Source organism: Ahaetulla prasina, chromosome 5, assembly GCF_028640845.1.
Source record: "Ahaetulla prasina isolate Xishuangbanna chromosome 5, ASM2864084v1, whole genome shotgun sequence".
NCBI classification, from domain to species: Eukaryota; Metazoa; Chordata; class Lepidosauria; order Squamata; family Colubridae; genus Ahaetulla; species Ahaetulla prasina.
Window position 1 is genome coordinate 64,423,130 of NC_080543.1, and position 21,825 is coordinate 64,444,954.

Consider the following 21,825-nt stretch of genomic DNA (forward strand, 5'->3'; position numbering starts at 1 on the left):
TAACTTCTGCCCAGCCTTTACCAGCAGTTGCCATTGGAAACAGTTGCGCTTTCTTCTGTGTAATAAAGTAACATGCTATATCTATATATATAGTGTATTTTTGTTTTCATCTATTGCTATATCCATGTGTGTATATGCATACAGGAAAGTCTGTCCTGAGTCATAGGATTGAGAGCTTGGGCCTTCAAATGAAGGAGTCACCAGTATTCCAAGCTATTGCTCAATTACTTCTCCCATAGGGGATCATTGAGAGAATGAAGGGAGGGATTTCTTCTCAGCCCCCAGCCTGACCTAGCCTATTTTTTAACTCTGTCTTGGTGGTTTGTCCCTCCACACACTGAATATGCCCATCGCAATTCAATAACCACCATTCCTTTCCAATGTGCCTTTGTTTAGGTGCCCATCTGACTACATTAGCCTTCTTTGATATAATATTGTCTCATACTATAAATATTTTAGATGTTAGGTAACTATTTTATCCTATAGAGAATTAAATACAAAATTTAACATTGTTGTCCCATATGTGCCTTGTTTCTGGTTTTATGTGTTTTTAGTATGAGATTGATTAATGCGCTGTAACAGAACTTGAAGCAATTGCTTCATTCATTTTATTTGTAAAGAGATGATCCTTTCTCTGATTGTATTTTATTTCTTGCAGTAATTACTACAAATTGAAAGATTCATATATGTAACAAGTGATACTATGCAGCTTGAATTTTAATTTGCTATGAAAATACAAACCTAAATTTATTAAGTTTTTTTTTTAATTTCAGTTATCCAGTATGGAGATCCCACATCAAGGTGTCCAAGTTGAAGGAGATGGTTTCAGTCATGCTATTCGTTTATTAAAGTAAAAAAAATTAATGTAAAATTTCACTTATGCTTAGAATATTCTATACGGATAAAAAGAAAATTATGTAATATTTCAAAGAATCCATTTTTTAAAATTTCCACATTAGTATTTATATTGTGAATTTGTTTTCATGATAATTGTACAGCAAAAAATCTCTATTTTAAGAACAAGAATATTGTTCTTTATACCTGAGGAAAACAGAACATGCGTGCAAGCTTGGCACTTAGGTGTATATCTTCATGGAAAACATAGTTATTAAGGAGTAGGTATTACTCAAAGCAGTGGTGGGATTCAAGTAATTTAACAACTGGTTCTCTGTCCTAATGATTTCTTCCAACAACTAGTTTGCCAAACTGCTCAGAAAGTTAACAACCGGTTCTCCCGAAGTGGTGCGAACTGGCTGAATCCCACCACTGCCTCAAAGGTATTATTAAGCCTAATGACTTTCAGATTTTAGCTGGCCATTTTGACCGACTTTCATTCTTATGTTTACAGAAAAGCTAATCTGAACTTTTCAAAGTGTTCGCAGAATCTAACTTTGTTTAGTAGGTTGCAAATTCTGTGTAAATTTTTTCTACTGTATATTGTAAACATTAAAAAAAACCAATCAGTTTGCATTAAATCTTCCAATTCTGGACATACCTTATATTTTAGTGCTATTTAGTAAAGTCATAAATGCATTGTTTAGATTGAAAAAACTAATTTGAATACTTGCATTTCTTAAATTGCATGCTTTCTTTCAGAGTTTGAAAGAATTAAATAAATCTCATATTGTTGCATCTTGAACTTTTTTACAGAATTCCTCCATGTAAGGGTATTTGTGAGGAGACCCAGAAGGCTCTGGATCATTCTCTTCTTGATTGTACTTTCCGATTGCAAGGTAGAAATAACCGTACATGGGTGGCTGAACTGGTGTTTGCAAACTGCCCGCTTATCAGCACTTCTTCCAGGGAACAAGGTTAATTTCTCAATTGTTCTGCATATTGCCATTCCTCTTATACTTTTTGAGTATCAAATTGGCCTCTCCCTTTCATTTCGCAGGACCAACTCGTCATGTTTATCTGACATACGAAAACCAGTTGTCTGAACCAGTTGGTGGCCGAAAAGTAGTTGAGATGTTTCTAAATGACTGGAATAGCATTGCCCAATTATATGAATGTATATTGGAGTTTGCTCGATCTTTACCAGGTATATAATGTTTTGTATACATTATATAATTGTTTTGTTCTTGTATTGATGTAGAAAAGAAGTAGGCCACTTGCTGTTGACCTATTGGCATATTTAGAATGAGAGCGTCCTGTGGGCAGTCAGAGACTGGCCATGAAGCGATTAATATATTCACAAAATGACTGTCTTAGGAGATGTGGTCAGTTACCAATCCTTGATTTTCAAAGACAGCCTAGTACATTTTTAGCCCAGTGAAAATTTCTTTAACAATCTATGTTACCTTGGTTGTTTTTCTGAGAAGCAGATATGGACAAACTTCCAAACAAAGCATCACACGATAGTGATTAACTGCTTTTATTGTCTGAGAATGCCTTTGAGGTCCTTGTGAGGTGTCCTTGAAAAGAAAAAAATATTTAGAAGCTGTTAGTTATAGCAGGTGTTACTCCTGTTCATTCCTTTTCTGTATTTGGAAGCTAAGTGTGATCAAGCATGGTTAATATTTGAAATGGACATGTCTGAGGTATAGGCTAGACCAGTGATGGCTAACCTTTTTGCCATCGCGTGCCAAAAGCAGGGGGGGCACGTGCCCACACCCATAATTCTAGGTACCATGCGCATGCAATCCCCCCGCTCCCCCCGCTTTTGTCATGTGATGGCACGATGGGCCCGTTTTTTACTCTCCCCAGGCTCCAGAGCCTCTCTAGGAGCCTGGGGAGGGCAAAAACGACCTTTTTCACTCCCCTGGAGGCCCTCTGAAGGCCGGAAACGGCTCATTTGCTGACTTTCAGTGGGACCAGAAGGCCTGTTTTTTGCTCTCCCCAGGCTTCAGAGCCTCTCTAGGAGCCTGGGGAGGGCAAAAACAGCCTTCCCCATCCCCTGGAGATTCTCCGGAGGCCGGAATCAGTGGAACTGGTGCTGGAGCTGAGCTCACATGCCCACCGATACGGCTTCGTGTGCCACCTGTGGCCTGTGATGGCGAACCTGTGCCATAGATTCGCCATCACGGGGCTAGACCATGGGTGTCAAACTCACGTTACCGTCAAATGACATTTGGCAATGTTTTTTCCCTTTGTGGAGTTGAAGTGGGTGTGGCCTGCGCATGACACATTTGGCCCACAGGCAGCCAGTTTGACACCCCTGGGCTAGACTAAGAAAGTGAAAAGCTAAACAACTTCTGTCGTTGTCCTGCTGCCAAGAAAACTAAATCAGTGTGCCTTTGAGTAATTGGGAATCTTACTGAACAAGAAGGGAATTATAACCTCTAGGAACTACTGCTTTCTTTTAAATTAAAAGGAACTAAATATCATTTAAAGGGCATCTACATTTTATTATTTTTCAGGAGTCATTCCATTTACGCTTTCAGATAGGTTGTTTTTTTTTTGTTTACATTTATACCCCGCCCTTCTCCGAAGACTCAGGGCGGCTTACAATGTATAAGGCAATAGTCTCATTCTATTTGTATATATATATATATTTTTTACAAAGTCAACTTATTGCCCCCCCAACAATCTGGGTCCTCATTTTACCTACCTTATAAAGGGTGGAAGGCTGAGTCAACCTTGGGCCGGGCTCGAACCTGCAGTAATTGCAGGCTCTGTGTTCTAATAACAGGCTTCTCTACTGCCTGAGCTATCCCGGCCCAGGTTGTTAACTGTTTTGATCACGTCTGTTGAAAACTGGGTCACTGTTTTACATGCTTAGAGTTTGAGAGTTCACTGTTTCAGATGGGATTATGCATTTCAGAAGTCAGACGTACAGCTGGAAGTACTGGAAGTACTTTTGACCTTCAGGTCTCATTGAAATTACATGTGACAGTTCTAGTAAAGAACACCTTTGCATAATTATCCCAGCTGCAACACATCCTGACTTGATCAAATCAGATCAGATCAAAATTTGGCAATGGTTATCCACAGATTTGCGTACTGGTTACCCACACTGTGGTCACTCCAGTGCACTCCAGATGAGAAGTGTGTGGAGTTGTAATTGATGCAACTGAAAGATCATTTCCATTTTAAAATCGCTTATTGACTTAAAGCCGTAAATGGCATAAAACCTAACTATTTAAGGCCCATCTTCTTCCTTTATGAAACTATTCAATTCTTAATAAATCCTTACAAAGACGTTTCTGCTGTCAGAAGCCCTTCTTCTGGCATGTTCAAGAAGACTGTTTTCTCCTTTGCTATCAATCTATGGCACATTTAGGGCATGCATTTAGCTTTCTTTCACTGTTTAGAAAATCTGTATACATATATCTTTTTCACCAGGATTTTAATTATTGTTAAATAGTTTATGGGCCTATTTGATTATTACTTTTAACCTGTATTTTTAATTTATTCTATTTTATTTGGTTTTTAAAAAAAGTTAAGTGATTATCAGATATTTAGGATCAGGATATGTCAACTAAAGTCAAGTGAGGAAAAAAGTTGCTGGATGCCTAAGAAAATGTTCTTAGAAACATTTCTTTCCAGGAGTGATAGAAACTCTAAGTTTAATACTTTTTCTCTTTTAAAAAATATATCTATATATTTTCTCCCTCCCCCCTTTATATTGTTAAGAAATACCAAGCCATCTAAATGTTTTCTCAGAAGTTCGGATCTATAATTATAGGAAACTAATTCTTTGTTACGGGACTACCAAGGGAAGTTCTGTAAGTATCTTTGATCTTTCTCTTAAAGCTATGTTAATACTGTATAGTTATTGTTTTTAAGTATAGTGTCTCTTATTTTAAACACAGTTATTAAGCTGCTACCATTCATGCTAACATATGTGTTCAGTATTATGGTCTTAGTAGTGGTAATTGTCTTTTTCCCCTCTTTAGGTTATTATTAGATCTTTTCCCAAATTAACATTTGATGATAGCTAGCTATGTATGCTCAATTAGAATCTCGAATCTTCTCTACTGTATTTCCCTTAATAAAATTCTTAAAGTCAGGGGATTGTAAAGAAAAGGTGTGCGTTATGAACGTCACTAGTCAGAAAAGAAAGTACAGAAGTGGATAATTGTGTGTTTATGAATAAATTTCAATCTCTATCCTCATTTTACATATTCTTCTCTATTAAGTTTATGCCACAGGTTATATTTTAATCAAATGAGAAAACTGCTGTGCAACAGACCAAATATAGCTTACTATGCAAAACATGGGAGGAAAGGAGTTTAGAGCTCATTCCTGTAGTTCCATAATGACATTCCATAACTTCTGTACTACCTTAGTGCCTCTGATGCATTAGGAGTTGTATTGAATTTATATTCTACCGACAAAGAAATAAAGGTTGTCTTTGTCAGTAAAATATAAATTCAACACAAAAATAGTTTGTCGTGAAAGCGACTGCCTGTGAAGGCTTCTGGATTGGGGCTGAAAGGCGAAAGCAGAAACATTGTGTTCCATCCCATAGTTGGATAGACCAGGCTGCCCTGACAGACAGGTTTCACCGGAAAAAACACATTAGTAGTTGTATTTTTCTGGCGTTTTCCCAAAATACGGCATGATTTTTTTAAAACCTTTTTTGTGATAAAATAGTTAAATTTTCACTGAAATATAGGGACTAGGCATTGACACATTTTGGGTACCCAGTAAATTCTTAGTAATCAGGTAGCAAATATTATAACAAATTAGAGGTAGGCTTGCAAAAAATAGAAATACAGATATTTCCTTGGCTTGGAATATTTCCATGTTTATTTAGCTTTAAATAAACATAGAAATATTCATTTATTCTCAAACTGAAGATAGAGAAGGACATAGTGTCTATAAGATACTGTTTATCTCCTATGTCCTCCCTATCTCTGTAAAAAGAAAAATATTAGAATTATAGTGTCCAAATTTTTCCCAACTGCAATTCTTGCAGCTTGAAAGGAAGATGTGGTTTTTTTTCTGCAACTTTGTTTTTCCTGGCATGTGCAGCACATGAAGGCTAGGATCACCAGCCACCTGAGTAGAAAAACACAGTATTCAGTGATTTTTGTTGTTGTTGTTGTTTACATTTATACCCCGCCCTTCTCCGAAGACTCAGGGCGGCTTACAATGTATAAGGCAATAGTCTCATTCTATTTGTATATTTTTACAAAGTCAACTTATTGCCCCCCCAACAATCTGGGTCCTCATTTTACCTACCTTATAAAGGATGGAAGGCTGAGTCAACCTTGGGCCGGGCTCGAACCTGCAGTAATTGCAGGCTTTGTGTTCTTAATAACAGGCTTTACCAGCCTGCGCTATTCACCGGCCCATTTAAACTGTTTTGTGTAGTCCAGTCTTGTCCATTTTGACTGATAGTTCTCTAGCGTCCTCTGATAAGCAGCTTTATAAAGCAAGATCCTTTTTGTAACAGAGATTGAACTCAGGATCATCTGTGTACAAAATCTGTAGTGCTGTGATTTAACTGATTACATGCAGTTAAATATTTACTAGATAGAAAATAATTTGCTTGGAATATAGAAAATAGATATGTTTCTGTATCTTCTCTTTCTCTCTTTCTCTATACACACACGCACACACACTTTCTTGCTATCATTGCATAGTTTTCTGAAGCTTTTTGTATTTATAGATCAGCATTCAATGGAACTCTGTGCACCAAAAATTCCACATATCTCTTGGAACCGTTGGACCAAACTCAGGTTGCAGTAATTGTCACAATACTATTCTGCATCAGCTCCAAGAGATGTTTAATAAATCACCAAATGTTGTCCAACTATTACAGGTAACTTTTTTTGTCAAAAGAGAGTTTTGCATTTGAAATAGGGAAAGCATTGAAAGGATGATGCTTTTGCATATGAGATCATAATACTTTATATGGGAATAAGTAGGAAGAATTTAGCAGTAATTATACTTCTGTTTAGTTCTGCATTCTTACTACTATAATAGTAGTAAGACTACTCACTAGTAGTAATACTACTCACTTAACTTACAACTACAGTTGAGCCCCAAATTTATGTTGCTAAGTGAAAAATTTGTTAAGTAAGTTTTGCCTCATTCTGTGACTTTTCTTGCTACATTTATTAAGTGAATCACTACAGTTCTTAAATTAGTAACACAGTTGTTAAGTGAATCTTGTTTCCCCATTGACTTTGCTTGTCGGAAGGTCACTAAAGGGAACACATGACTCCAGGATACTGCAACTGTCATAAATGTGAGTAAGTTGTCAAGCATCCAAATGTAAACCATGTGATCATGAAGATGCTACAATGATCATAAGTTTGAAAAATAGTCATAAGTCACTATTTTCAGTGCCGCTGTAACTTTGAACGGTCACTAAATGAACAGTCCTTGACTTACAGCAATTCATTTAGTGACATTTCAAAGTTATAACCGCATTGAAAATAGTGACTTCTGTAATGCCATTTCTCCATTTGGTTGTTATGAATAGAAGCATAAAAGCAACTGATCATATTTATTTCTGGAGAGTCAATACCTGTCCTACAGTTATTTATAACTAAACAACTGTTGTTTTTATTTGCAGGTTTTGTATGATACTCAGGCTCCATTAAATGCTATCAATAAGCTTCCCACTGTGCCAATGCTAGGACTGACACAGCGTACTAACACTGCTTACCAGTGCTTCTCAATTCTGCCTCAGTCGCCCACACACATCAGGCTGGCCTTTAGGAATATGTATTGCATAGACATTTATTGCCAGAGCCGTGGAGTGGTGGCAATTCGTGATGGAGCATATAGTCTTTTCGACAACAGTAAAATTGTGGAAGGCTTTTATCCTGCACCAGGATTGAAGGTGACTGTTCTTTATGTATTTATTCTGTAGTACAATTAGAATATTGAATGGGATCATTAATGTTTCAGATACCTTCTGTAAGTGGTGAAATTATTTGGAAGGTGCTTTCAAATACATGTTTAATGTTGAAGCTTCTAACACATTCAGTGGTAAGAAAATAAAGATAATATTCACTTATTATCTTGTCTTTGATGTTTCAGAAATGTGTTCTAGCTTTCTAGAACCTTTGCCTGAGTAGATTATAGTTCAGTTAGTTTCTGAATTCACAATTTAAACATTGTCGTAACAGGATTAGACAATTTTGTCTAAATTTTGAAGAAATGTTTCCAGGAAAAGCACAAGGTTGAATAACACCAGGAAATAGTGTACTTCTTTCTTTGTTTTGGGAGATTCTACTTGTCTCGGGGTCTCCACCTTCCATGTTTGTAACTTCAGCCTGCCTTCTTATACATGTCTTCTCATAAATTTGAAAACATTGAATTCACAGACCTTCCTGAACATGTTCGTTGACAGCAATCAAGATGCACGAAGACGATCAGTCAATGAAGATGATAATCCACCATCTCCTATTGGAGGGGACATGATGGATTCATTGATATCACAACTTCAGCCACAGCAGCAGGTAGCATATATGCATGCACAAATTTAGTATTTCAGACTAAATATTGTTAAATTGATCGTTTGGGACAAATGTCTAGTTTTATTCCAATCTGGTAAGATAATACAAATGGAGAAATATTAAGGGGAAAACCCTAGCTTTGTAACTGAAGATAATACTTTTCAAACAAAAAGGTTAGTGGCTTGATACCATTCTCAAGAAGAGGATATATTAGATTTCGGTCTAAAATCCTGGAGAGATGACATTCAGTATAGATAACAGAGTTGGTGATGGATCATTGCTGCAATGGTATGTGAAATGACCTTAGGAGACAGGAGGAAAAGCTACTTGTTATGCTGCTCTAGGTTGATGCAAATTCTGTCTCAGCTGTTAGGTTATTTGTATCATGGTATTCTGCAAATTGGTAACTGTGTACAGCTACTTACTGCTAGTGTTGCAACAACACTGCTGCTGGCTGGTTGAGGAATTCCGTGAGGATTGGAAGCCATTTCCAAATTTCCTCGGGAGATTTTCTGCCAGTCTTTGGAAGAGAGTAGGAGATTTGTAAGATTAATGGCAGCCTTGCAAGGTAATCCATACAAGAAGCAATCTCGCTTTTACAGTCCTAGGGAGGGTCCTTTCTGAGATGTTTACTATGCCTCTATTCTCTTTGTAGATTCAGCTGCCACTTCTCTGACTACTGTCTAGTCTGGGCTCTTTATTTATTTATTTTATTTTATTTTATTAATTTAATTTATATACCGCCCTTCTCCCGAAGGACTCAGGGCGGTTCACAGCCAAATAAAAACAGATTACCCAAAACTTAAAAGCAATTTAAAAATCTAATTCAATTATGCTGAAATAAAATTTAAAACTATAATAAAACCATAATAAAACCCATATTAAAATTACGTTAAGCCAGCCCTGCGCGATAAAACAAAAAGGTCTTTAGTTCGCATCGGAAGGTCCGAGGTCAGGGAGTTGACATAACCCCGGAGGCAGCTCATTCCAGAGAGCAGGTACCCCCACGGAGAAGGCCCTCCCCCTGGGGGTCGCGAGTCGACATTGTTTGGCTGACGGCACCCTGAGGAGATCCTCCCTATGGGAGCGCACAGGTCGATGGGAGGCAGTTTGTGGCAGCAGGCGGTCCCGTAAATAACCCAGTCCTATGCCATGGAGTGCTTTAAAGGTGGTAACCAACACCTTGAATTGTACCCGGAAGACCACCGGAAGCCAGTGCAGTTTGCGCAGGAGAGGTGTTATATGAGAGCCTCGAGTTGCTCCCTCTATTATCCACGCAGCCACATTCTGGACCAGTTGGAGCCTCCGGGTGCTCTTCAAGGGGAGCCCCATGTAGAGAGCATTACAGTAGTCCAGGCGGGAAGTGACGAGGGCATGAGTGACCGTGCATAGGGAATCCCAGTCTAGGAAGGGACGCAACTGGCATATCAGGCGGACCTGATAAAAAGCTCCCCTGGCGACGGTCGTCATATGATCTTCTAAGGACAGCCGTACATCCAGGAGCATGCCTAAGTTGCAGACCCTCTCCATAGGGGCCAATGACTCACCCCCAACAGTCAGCGATGGAGTCAGCTGGCTGTACCGGGATGCCAGCATCCACAGCCACTCAGTCTTGGAAGGGTTGAGTCGAAGCCTGTTCTTCCCCATCCAGACCCATACGGCCTCCAGGCACTGGGACATCACTTCGACAGCCTCATTGTGGTGGTTAGGGGTGGAAATGTACAGCTGAGTATCATCAGCGTACAGATGACATTGCACCCCAAAACCACGAATGATCTCAGCTAGCGGCTTCATGTAGATGTTGAACAGAAGAGGCAAAAGAACCGACCCCTGTGGCACCCCACACATGAGGTGCCTCGCGGCCGATCTCTGCCCTCCTGCCAACACCATCTGCGACCAGTCAGAAAGATAGGAGGACAACCACCGAAAAACGGTGCCCCCCACTCCTAAACCCCCTAGCCGTCGCAGCAAGATACCATGGTCGATGGTATCAAAAGACGCTGAGCGATCTAATAGGACCAGGGCAGAGGAATAACCCCTGTCCCGAGCCCTCCAGAGATCATCTACCAACGCAACCAATGCCATCTCCGTGCTGTATCCAGGCCGGAAGCCGGACTGGAACGGGTCAAGATAGACAGTTTCATCTAGGTACTGGGGGAGCTGTCGCGCCACCACACTCTCAACAACCTTCGCCACAAAACGAAGGTTGGAGACGGGACGATAGTTCAATAAAACAGCTGGATCCAGGGAAGGCTTCTTGAGGAGGGGCCTCACCACCGCCTCTTTCAAGGCGGCAGGGAAGACACCCTCCATCAAGGAAGCGTTGACAATTCCCTGAAGCCAGCCTCATGTAACCTCCTGTGTGGCCAGTACCAGCCAGGAGGGAGATGGGTCTAATAAACACGTGGTCGTATTCAGCCTCCCCAGTATCCTGTCCATGTCCTCGGGAGTCACAGTATCGAACTCTTCCCAGATAATATCCTTAAGAACTACCTCCGTCATCCCCTCCTTTCTCCCAAGGTCATTCCCACATACCATTACAATTGGGTCTGATGGCTTGGTATAAGTTGCTTTATACCTGAGCTGGTATAGTGTATCCAAAAAGCATTATTTTTAGAATAAATTTGAATGGATATTAATTTTCAATGTTCAAGCAGTATATTTATTGCTGGCTGAAATGGAAAAGGACATGCCACATTAATTTGAAAATTAAAAGAAAAAATGACTCCAAGAAGCAAAAGCAAGAAACAAAAGCTTCTTAGAAGCAAAAGCTGATGGGATTTCAAGAATGGTAGATACAATAAAGTACAGGATGTAATAAAATCATCCTTGATATTACAATAAGGAGGAAAATACTATTCTATAGAAATAGACATGTATATTTTATTTATTCAGCTGTCAAAGTCTGTCAGTGGTTAAATAAAAAAAATTTCATATCAAGCCACTACATGTATGTAACAGTTTTGTCATGGGTTCAAAAATGTTTGCCTACCAACCAAAACTGAAGAAAAGCATTCTGTTTCTATTTATTTATTTATTTTATTTATTTTTATGTTCAGAAATATCCCCAAACTCTTCTTTATAGAATGGTGCAATTCCATTCAGATTAGGCAGATCTACCTCCTTTCTGGATTATGGTTTCTCATAATAAACACCATCATTTCATCTGAATTCAGTTCCAAGTTTTTTAGGGTGAGGATTAGCCAATTAATAACTGCAGAAAGGCATTCAGGGGAATTCCATTATTGTCAACATACTGGTAACACCCAGGTTCAAATTTCCTGATCATTTCTTACATATAAAAAGCACTGGAGACAGAATGAAACCCTGAAAGGCATTGTATAATAATTTCCATTTTGAGGGTTCCTGTTCTGGAGGCTATACTATCCAAGCAATAGAAACAGAAGATTACAAAAGCATTCTTCCTATTCCCAAATCTCTCAAGCAATCCAGAAAGATAGCACAGTTGATAGTATTGAAAGCTGCCAAGAGGTAAAAAATAACAGTGGAGTCACACTCTATCAATCCCCAAATGTCATCCCTCGGACCAGACAATACCATGGTCCATTCTTAACCTACTTTGAAATAAATCAAGATAATCTGTTTCCTTGAAACTATCAGCAGTTGAAAAATTCCAATTCTCTCTTTCGAATAACTTTTATTAAAGATGTTAGTTACACTACTACCGTGTTTCCCCAAAAATAAGACCCTGTCTTATATTTTCTTGAACCCTGAAATAAGCACTTGGCTTTATTTTCGGGGAGGTCTTATTATTTTGGGGCACGTGGAGGAAACCAGAGGAAATGGCAGGGACTGGCTGCGCATGCGTTTAAATATTTTTGGGGAGGGCTTATTTTCAGAGGGGGGGGCTTATTTTAGTGCATGTGCTCAAAATTCCGATTGGGCATATTATCAGGGGATGTCTTATTTTCGGGGAAATGGGTAAATACAAATACAAATTAAATTAGAAGAAATCACCTTATCCAAACATGTTAGTTAAAGACTAGCCTATAATTGTAATAGAAAGTATGAATGAACATGGGGGACAAGGGAAATAAGTGCGGTCTAGGGAACAATTAGACAAGAGGGAGGAGCTAGCAGTTGCTTAATATTCAGAGAAAACAACCCACCCGAACTGATCAAATACTTAACATTTTCAGTGAGAGGTTTGGAAGATTCTGTTAATGTTACAATAAAACAGATTTAGTTCATCTAATCATGTTTCCTTTCAGGATTACTGACAATAATTATCTATCCTTGAGAAAGAATCATCACTGAGGAATGAATTGTTTCAAATATTAGATGTTGATGAAGTAAACATTAAATCTATATTTTATTATATATCTAATAATATGTTTATATCAGCAGTCTTCAAAACAGACAGGAGCACCAGCAGCTTACCCTTTGACATCCCCTCCCACATCCTATCACAACACTGTTACTCCTTCACCTTCAATGATGCTCACCCAGTCACCAGGTAAAATGGTTTTTTGGGTTGGCTGGATTGGTCTAATCGCAGCTTTGTTAATTAAGCCACAGGATCAGTGAACAAAGAAATTGTAGTTATTAAAAATGCTTTAGTTGTTTGTTCAGCATAATGTAGTTTATTAGACAGAATAATGATCATCCTATCACAGCTTTTGGCAATAGTATTGAATGACTTTTTTCCTTTTTACAGTGTCTAGTTAATGAAAAATGCCATATTCTGTGCTTATATAAATTATTATCTCTTTACATATTTGTATCCTCAAAGTTTAAAAGGAGTATTTATAAAAAAATAATTGCTTGTTATTTGTATATTATATTTAGGAACTTTACATGCTGCAAATTCTCCGAGTGGAGCATTAAGAGCACCATCCCCAGCATCATTTGGCCCAACTCCTTCTCCTTCATCACTTGGAATCACAATGGGACAAAATGCAAACTTTGCCAGTCCCCATGGTAAGCCCATTATCTCTTTGAATAGATATTGATCAAAAGTTGATACTTCAAATGTCACCAAATGAACTACATTATTCTTTGTTGGCTGGAATTCAGATCTTGAAAATATACCAATGTAGTCTCCATCACACTTGCCTAGGTTGCCCTGAGTAAAAAAAGGTTTTACCTAACAGTAAACATAAGCAAGGTAGAAATTCTAGAAGAAGTAAACTTTTCAAGGAGTTAGTTTCCAAATCTCTTGATTCAATATGTGTCCCTATCAAACTATAAAACACTTACATAAAGATTATATTGCTTGGAACGTGGTACATGTGAATACATTTGAAAAGAGAACTACTCCTTCCTTCTATACTATTCTAAGTTCAATTTGTCTGGCTTATTTTAATATCTACAAAATGTTTTTTTTTCCCAGTCAACAAAGAGAAGATTGAAAGCATCTGCTTCTATTTTCATTTGTATGCAGTTTATTGTTACAGCCAACATCTATGACTAGTACAGGTAGTCCTCAATTTACAACAGTTCAGTTAGTGACTGTTCAAAGTTACAAGAGCACTGAAAAAAGGGACTTATGACTGTTTTTCACACTTTGCAGCAGCCCCAAGATCACATGATCAAAATTCAGATGCTTGGCAACTGACTCATATTTATGATGGTTGCAGTGTCCTGGCATCATGTAATCCACTTTTGTCATCTTCTGACAAGCAATGGGGAAGTCTGATTCACTTAATAACCATGTTCCTAACTTAACAACTACTGTGATTCATTTAACAACAGTGGCAAGAAAAGTCGTAAAATGGGGCAAATTCACTTAACAAATGTTTCATTTAGCAACAGAAATTTTGGGCTCAATTGTGGTCGTAAGTCGAGTGTAAGGTTTCCAAGTGATGAAACCCATTCAAAAAAGAAATATGCAAAGTCCATCTTCCAAACAAATTTCTTTTATTTAGGCAGGCATCAAATTGGCAAAGACTGTTGTAATTCCAGATCTGACACAAACTGGAATTACACCACATAATATTGAAAATTAGAAATCTCCCACAAAAGTCACATTTCCCAATAAAAGCAAAATCAACATTGCCCGATGTCATCAAACTCCACCTTCAGCCTTCAGCAAAGACAGCCTCCATTCCCATGGGAAAGAAGATCACCTAGCCAAAACAAAGCTATTCCCTCCTCCCTCCTTAAGAATATGGTGAGCCCGAACCCCACCCTCCCTTACAAAGCAGAGAGAGAAAGAAAAGGAATAAATGAGTATAATAACATAAAGCTAACTAAAATGGCTACACATGTCAATTTCGGGTTCGACATCGAGGACTATCTATATGCAATTCTAACCCTGTAGCTTGCCTGAAAGAGATCATAAAACACATTTTGATGCTTAGATGTTCAGATAAGTTAATTAAAAATAAAAGCAATGTTATTGTGATTTATAATAATAAATTGTGAAAAATCAGGAGACTGGTAACACCTTTTCTAACTAACACATTTGATTAAAAGGCATAAGTTTTTTTAAGCTGCAGCTCACTTCATCAGATACAGATGTATTACATCAGCTGCAAGTCACAAAAGCTTCTGCCTTTTAATCAAATGTGTTTCGTCAGTTAGAAAAGGTTCTACCAGACTCGTCCTGATTTTCTACCAACATAGACGAATGTGGCTCTCCATTTGCCATGTTAAATTGCAGGAAGCTGAAATAGATGTATTGAAAATGAGTCCATAGTTTTATGTTATGTTAGAACACTGATGTAATGTCCAAACAATTCAAACAATTGTTTTCATTAAGATCAGATAACAACCCTGGATGACATGACAGAGCTGCCTCCAAGTCCTTGCGAAGGACACACACACACACACACACAGAAACACAACACAACACAACAGACTCACACACAATGTAAAAGCAGCTGCACTTCACCCAAAATGGCCCCTGCAACAAGCAGGAACCTCACACAGCCACAAAAAGCTCAAAAACCAACTTTCACACTTTACACACATACAACACACCACAACACAACACAAATGGACCCGTGTCCCTCCTGGATGGTACTGGCCAACGGGAGGTTATACGAGGCTGGCTCCTGGGAGTTACCAACACTTCCTTGTTGGGGGGCATTGTCCCCACCGCCTTGAAAGAGGCGGTTGTGAGGCCCGTCCTCAAGAAGCCCTCCCTGGACCCAGCTGTATTAGCGAACTACCATTCAGTCTCCAAACTTCGCTTTTTGGCGAAGGTTGTTGAGAATGTGGTGGCATATCAGCTTCCTCAATACCTGGAGGAAACGTCTATCTGGACCCGTTCCAGTCCGGTTTCAGACCCGGGTACAGCACAGAGACAGCTTTGGTCGCGTTGGTGGATGACCTTTGGAGGGCTCTGGACAGGGGATGTTCCTCTGTCCTGGTCCTGCTAGATCTCTCAGCGGCTTTTGATACCATCGACCATGGTATCCTGCTGCGGCGTTTGGAGGGACTGGGGGTGGGAGGCACCGTTTATCGGTGATTCTCCTCCTATCTCTCTGACCGTTCGCAGACGGTGTTGGCAGGGGGGCAGAGATCGACCCCGAAGTGCCTCACTTGCGGGGTGCCTCAGGGGTCTGTTCTCTCGCCTCTCCTGTTCAACATCTACATGAAGCCGCTGGGCGAGGTTATCCGTGGTTTCGGGGTGGATTATCATCTGTACGCTGATGATACTCAGCTGTACATTTCCACCCCGAACCACCCTAACGAAGCCGACGAGGTGATGGGCCGGTGTCTTGAAGCCGTGCGGGTCTGGATGGGGAGGAACAGGCTCCAGCTCAACCCCTCCAAGACTGAGTGGCTGTGGGTTCCGGCGTCCCAGTACAGTCAGCTTACGCCATCGCTGACTGTTGGGGGGGAAGTACTGACCCCCAGGGGAAGAGTGCGCAACTTAGGCGTTCTCCTGGACGATCGGCTGTCTTTAGAAGAACACTTGACGGCCGTCGCCAGGGGAGCATTTTATCAGGTTCACCTGATTCGCCAGTTGCGCCCCTTCCTTGATCGGGACTCCTTACGCACGGTCACTCATGCCCTCGTCACTTCCCGCCTGGACTATTGCAATGCTCTCTACATGGGGCTCCCCTTGAAGAGCACCAGGAGGTTCCAGCTAGTCCAGAATGTGGCCGCATGGGTGATAGAGGGGGCACCGCGTTGCTCCCATATAACACCCATCCTGCGCGGCCTGCACTGGCTGCCGGTAGCCTTCCGAGTGCAATTCAAGGTGCTGGTTACCACCTTTAAAGCGCTCCATGGCTTAGGACCGGGGTATTTGCAAGACCACCTTCTGCCACCGATTGCCTCCCAACGACCTGTGTGCTCCCACAGAGCGGGCCTCCTCAGGGTGCCATCGACCAAACAATGTAGGTTGGCGGCCCCCAGGGGGAGGGCGTTCTCTGTGGCGGCACCAGCCCTATGGAACGAGCTACCTCCGGCGTTACGCCAACTTCCCGACCTCCGGGCCTTCAAACGTGAACTGAAGACTTTATTATTTCACCGAGCGGGACTACCCTAAGACATATTTTAGCGAAATTTTAATGGGTTTTAATCAGCCTTTGATCGTTTTAGTGATTCGGCCAGTAAATATTTGCTTTTAATTGTTTTTAAATATTGTTATTTATTACATTTATATTGTATTGGTGTGTGTATTTTAATATTGGCTGTAAACCGCCCTGAGTCCTTCGGGAGATGGTGCGGTATAGAAATGTAATTATAAATAAATAAATAAATAAATGACTCACACACAATGTAAAAGCAGCTGCACTTCACCCAAAATGACCCCTGCAACAGCAAGAACCTCACATAGCCACAAAAAGCTCAAAAACCAACTTTCACATTTTACACATACACAACACAACACAACACAACTCTCACACATACACACACACAATGCCACATACAACTTTGTGAGATTGTGTGTGTTTGTGTAGTTAGAGTGAATCACTACAGAAACACACCAAATCTCAGAAAGCTGCACAAATATTTTATTATTTTATTTTATTTATATTTTTTAGATCAGGGGTCTCCAACCTTAGTAACCTTAAGGTTTGTGGACTTCAATTCCCAGAGTTCCTCAGCCAGCAAAGGCACTGAGGAGATAGGTTGCAGGCAGGCAGGCAGACAGATTCAGTTGCTAGCTGATGCAACTGATTGCAGAAGCCGAAGAAAAGCGAGTCCAAAATTATGTAAGTGAGGAGGGAGGATTGGGTGGGCCAGAGGAAAAAAAGATTTTAAAAGGCTTCTCTGACGATTTCAGCTGAAGTTGCCTAATAGCAGCCCAGAACCTCTTAACTCAGCTGGAATCGCCAGAGGAGCCTTTTAAAATCTTTTGTTTTAACAACCTCTTCAGCCGAAGTGGTTGTTAAAAAAATTTTTTTTTAAAGGGTGTCTGATGATCCCTGCTGAACCGCATGATCATCAGAGGGTTTTTTTTTTAACTTTTAAAAGCCTTTTTTCAGCTGAAGAAAAGATGCTTTTAAAAGTTAAAAAAAACAAAAAACCTCTGATGATTGGGGAACCGGTTCAGGGGTATGGCCAGCCAGCCATTACTACCGGTTCTCCAAACGCCAGCAGATTTTTACTACCAGCTCTCCAGAACCGGAGTGAACCGGGAGCAACCCACCACTGGTCTTATATGCTGTAAAATGTTCAACCAGCTGGACTTAGTTTGAAGGTCTCTAGTTGCCAAGAAAATTCTAAACATACTTGAATGTTTTCCGGGTGATTTTCGCTGACCCCACTAACAGATCTTTGAACTGCTTGCCATTGATGATGTAACTGATTTGTAGACCAACAAAAATGCCTTCCTTAATCTTAGCATCGATTATTCTTGGAAACATCTGTCTCAAATAACAAAAACTTTCACTTTCCTTGATTATTGCTTTCACAAAATTTTTCGTTTGAGTTCATATGAAGCAGAAGCAAAAATAACTTTGTGGTCCAGTGTAACTTGTAGCTTATTTTTGTTAAACTTGTTAAACCATAGTTTAAACAAGTGGTTCATGTGCCATGTTTTTCTGTCGTGGAACCAAATTCTTTTGGAGGGGCCATTTCTTTTTCATGTAATGTGCCTCTCATGTATGGCTGTCCTATTTGCATATGTAACAGTGGTCTTTGGTATATCTGAAATGCATTCCAAGCAGCAGAGCCACTACTTTTAGATCTCCCCAAATATTCCAATTGTTCTTGGTGTACTAGATGTGCTTCAACAACAGTTCCATGCTTTTGTAAGTTTCTTTCATGTCTACAGCATAGCCAGCAGGTACTGTTGTTGTGTTGGAAGCACCCAGAGCTTCTTGGGTGAAAGGATTAGCTGGTGACATTTCCATTGCCCAGGGGACACCCAGTTGGGGACTCTTTTTTATCTCCATTAATAAGCCCATTGAAGTGGTACCTATTTATCTACTCACATTTGCAAGCTTTTGAACTGCTAGGTCAGCAGGAGACTAGAGTAAATGATAAGAGCCCACTCCGTTACACAGCAGCATTCAGGTCTTAAATATGATTTACAGATTGTCATTCCTAAGGGGGTACATTGCCATTGTGTAAAAACAGAAGATTTCTATAAAATAAGTTAAATTACAGTTTATTTTTGTGATTAATCATCAAAAATCTATAAGATACACCCAGTAGTGTTCAGGAAGCAAAACCTTTGTGGTCCAGTGTAACTTGTAGCTTATTTTTGTTAAACTTGTTAAACCATAGTTTAAACAAACCTAAATTCCTAATTCATATGTCATGTGTGACAAATTACAGTTAATTGAAGTAAGTGAGTACTTCCAATTTCTTCCTCTTGATTATAATAGAGTGAAAGCAGTCAAGGCAGGAGGTTTTATTCTATTTTGGTACCCAGGTTCAGGTGGACTATGGCTGAATACCATTCTGATATTCTTGTGGTTTCTCAATTCTTTTACCATACTACTCTCTGAGAAAACTGTTTTCAAGATGTTGGAATTTTCACAGGCACAGTAGACCCTAGTTCACCATACACAATGATGTCACCCAGTCAACGTGCCGGGAATTGGCCAGGTTCACCTCAGGTTTCTGGTCCCTCTGCAGCAACACGTATGCCTGGAATGTCACCAGCCAATCCTTCCTTACATTCTCCAATACCAGATACATCTCATTCACCACGAGCAGGAACAAGTAAGTATGAGCAATAGTTGATTGCATAAACAGAAGTAACAATTCAATCATACTCAGTATTTCTTTACAATCCATATCAATTCCTTTGCTGATGCCCTTAGCAATAGAATTAATAAAAGGCTGGTGGAACTTTTTATTGACTTGTCAGCCAATTCCAAATAACTTAGCCTAGTACATTCATCAGTCTTCCTACTGAAATATAAGTAAGTTCCAAGGTATGTGTTTCTTATGATGTACCCATCTCTCACTTCCAATGGGCAGAAGCATGCTGTTACAATCATTTACATTTCCTTTGACAAACATTGATTCATTGCAGTAGACCATATAATTCCCAAAGCTTTACTATTTCATTTTCCCTGAAATTTCTCTGTCCATTTCCCATCTTCAAGTAAAGATTCTATCAAATTACACTATTTGCTCTAGTTTTTTGCTGTTTATACAGTATATAGCCTATATTTTGTTACTCAATTTTCTCTGTCAAATACAATTTCCTTGCGGTAATTTTCAGATCTAGATTTGATATTTTTGTTGTTGCATTGTACAGGCCTAACATTTGCTGGAATGATTCAGCCAGTGCTGTCATTCATCTGCTTATAAAATTCACATACCAACTATTTTTTCGGAGTATAAGGCACAGTTTTTTTCGGAGTATAAGGCACAGTTTCGGTATTTTTTCGGAGTATAAGGCACAGTTTTTCTCTCCTAAAAGAGGGTGAAAATTTGGGTGCGTCTTATACACCGAATGTAGTCTGGCCGGCTGGCCCCCAACCTTTTGGAGCTTTTGGAGGCTGCAAATGCAGCCTCCCAAACAGAGAGCCTCTCAAACAGCCTCCAAAAAGTCCATTTGAGAGTGCCTTTGCAAAGAGGGGCTCCTTTGCAGACGGAGCTTTTGGAGGCTACAAATGTAGCCTCTCAAATGGAGAGCCTCTCAAGCAGATTTTTTTTTCTTATTTTCCTGCCCAAAAAATAAGGTGTGTATTATACTCCAGAGCGTCTTATACTCCAAAAAATACGGTATATCCCCAACTAACTTCTAACATTACCAATTTTCTATAAATATATTAGGCATATTAAGGGAACATCACACAAGTTTTTTTTTTTTTTAGCGTGGAATCATTTGGTAAACATTCCATCTATTCTAACTCTGGTTTATTTCCATCATATTATATTAGCACATTCAGCAGCCAGTCTTGACTTACATATTAATGCAAAACATTTAATAATCCATACCCATTCACATTATCATACACTTTCTGTAAATCAAAAAATATACAACGAACTTCCATTATCACATTTGTATATTTTTCAGTAATTTGCTAGAGAGCATAAATTCGATACGCACAGTCCCTGTCTTATATAAAGCCTTACTCCTTTTCCCAACCTTTGTTCATTATCACCTCTTGTCCTTTGAATTAAAATTTTGCCAAGTACATTCCCAGGCATTGTTAACAAATTTCTTTTTTTAGTTTTTGCATTCACTCATGCTATCTTTCCCATTATAATAGAAAAAGTAACATCCTTCCAGTTGTTAGGTGTAGATGCAGTCTTTGAATATATATCATATAATTTGCACTTATTTACTTCAATTTAGAAATTGCCCAACTCTAAACTGACTCTGGCTGGCTTACAATATATTAAGCAATTAAACATAATATGAAACAAAACAAAGGAATTGCTCATATAAATACATATACCAAAACACATCCATCAACAGGCTTCATCCATTCTAATCCACAACCTGGGAGAACAGTCAGATTTTTAGGGCCTTATGAAATGCCAACAGAGTGAGATCTACATGAATTTCAGAAGGGATCTCATATCAGATGGCAGGTGCTGAAGCAGCAAAAGTACATGTACTAGGTCTAGATAGATGGCATTGTTTAATCAAAGGAAGCTGATAGCATTCACCAGCTTTGTAGAAACCATGAGAGATAGGCAATTTTCAAGTAACCTGGCCTTAGGCCATGTCGACTATGTAGATGATGACTATATAGTCATCTTTGATATGAATCTGGAAACATACTGACAACCTTATGCCTTCCACCGACCCGTACGCTCACGGGGCAGGGCCTTCTCTGTTGGAGCTCCTACGCTTTGGAACGAACTTCCCCCTGGTTTACGTCAAGTGTCTGATCTTCGGACTTTTCGCCGTGAGCTGAAAACGCACCTATTTATTCAAGTGGGACTGGCTTAAAAGTTTTATTAAATTTTAATTGGGGCTATTTATATTTTAAGGTTTTTTAAATTGTTTTAAAATTTTGGCCACTTTGTAATATGTTTTGTTTTAATCTCTTTTAATGTGTATATTGTAGATTTTTATTTGGCTGTACACCACCCTGAGTCCTTCGGGAGAAGGGCGGTATAAAAATCG

At 39.5% G+C, this 21,825-nt stretch overlaps 1 protein-coding gene across 6 annotated transcripts in view; it reads left to right on the forward strand.

Annotated features, from left to right (window-relative positions):
• Positions 1-21,825, forward strand: part of MED14 (mediator complex subunit 14) — a 91,864-nt gene that overhangs the window by 60,005 nt on the left and 10,034 nt on the right. For 2 of the 6 annotated variants that reach the window (XM_058186182.1, XM_058186188.1), the window contains 10 exons: positions 774-850; positions 1,651-1,811; positions 1,895-2,041; positions 4,576-4,667; positions 6,560-6,712; positions 7,472-7,741; positions 8,229-8,363; positions 12,726-12,837; positions 13,170-13,301; positions 19,254-19,454. In XM_058186182.1, the coding sequence (XP_058042165.1) occupies positions 774-850; positions 1,651-1,811; positions 1,895-2,041; positions 4,576-4,667; positions 6,560-6,712; positions 7,472-7,741; positions 8,229-8,363; positions 12,726-12,837; positions 13,170-13,301; positions 19,254-19,454 (1,480 nt within the window). The remainder of the gene's footprint in view (positions 1-773; positions 851-1,650; positions 1,812-1,894; positions 2,042-4,575; positions 4,668-6,559; positions 6,713-7,471; positions 7,742-8,228; positions 8,364-12,725; positions 12,838-13,169; positions 13,302-19,253; positions 19,455-21,825) is intronic. The other 4 variants (XM_058186184.1, XM_058186183.1, XM_058186185.1 and 1 more) reach the window with 4 other exon arrangements.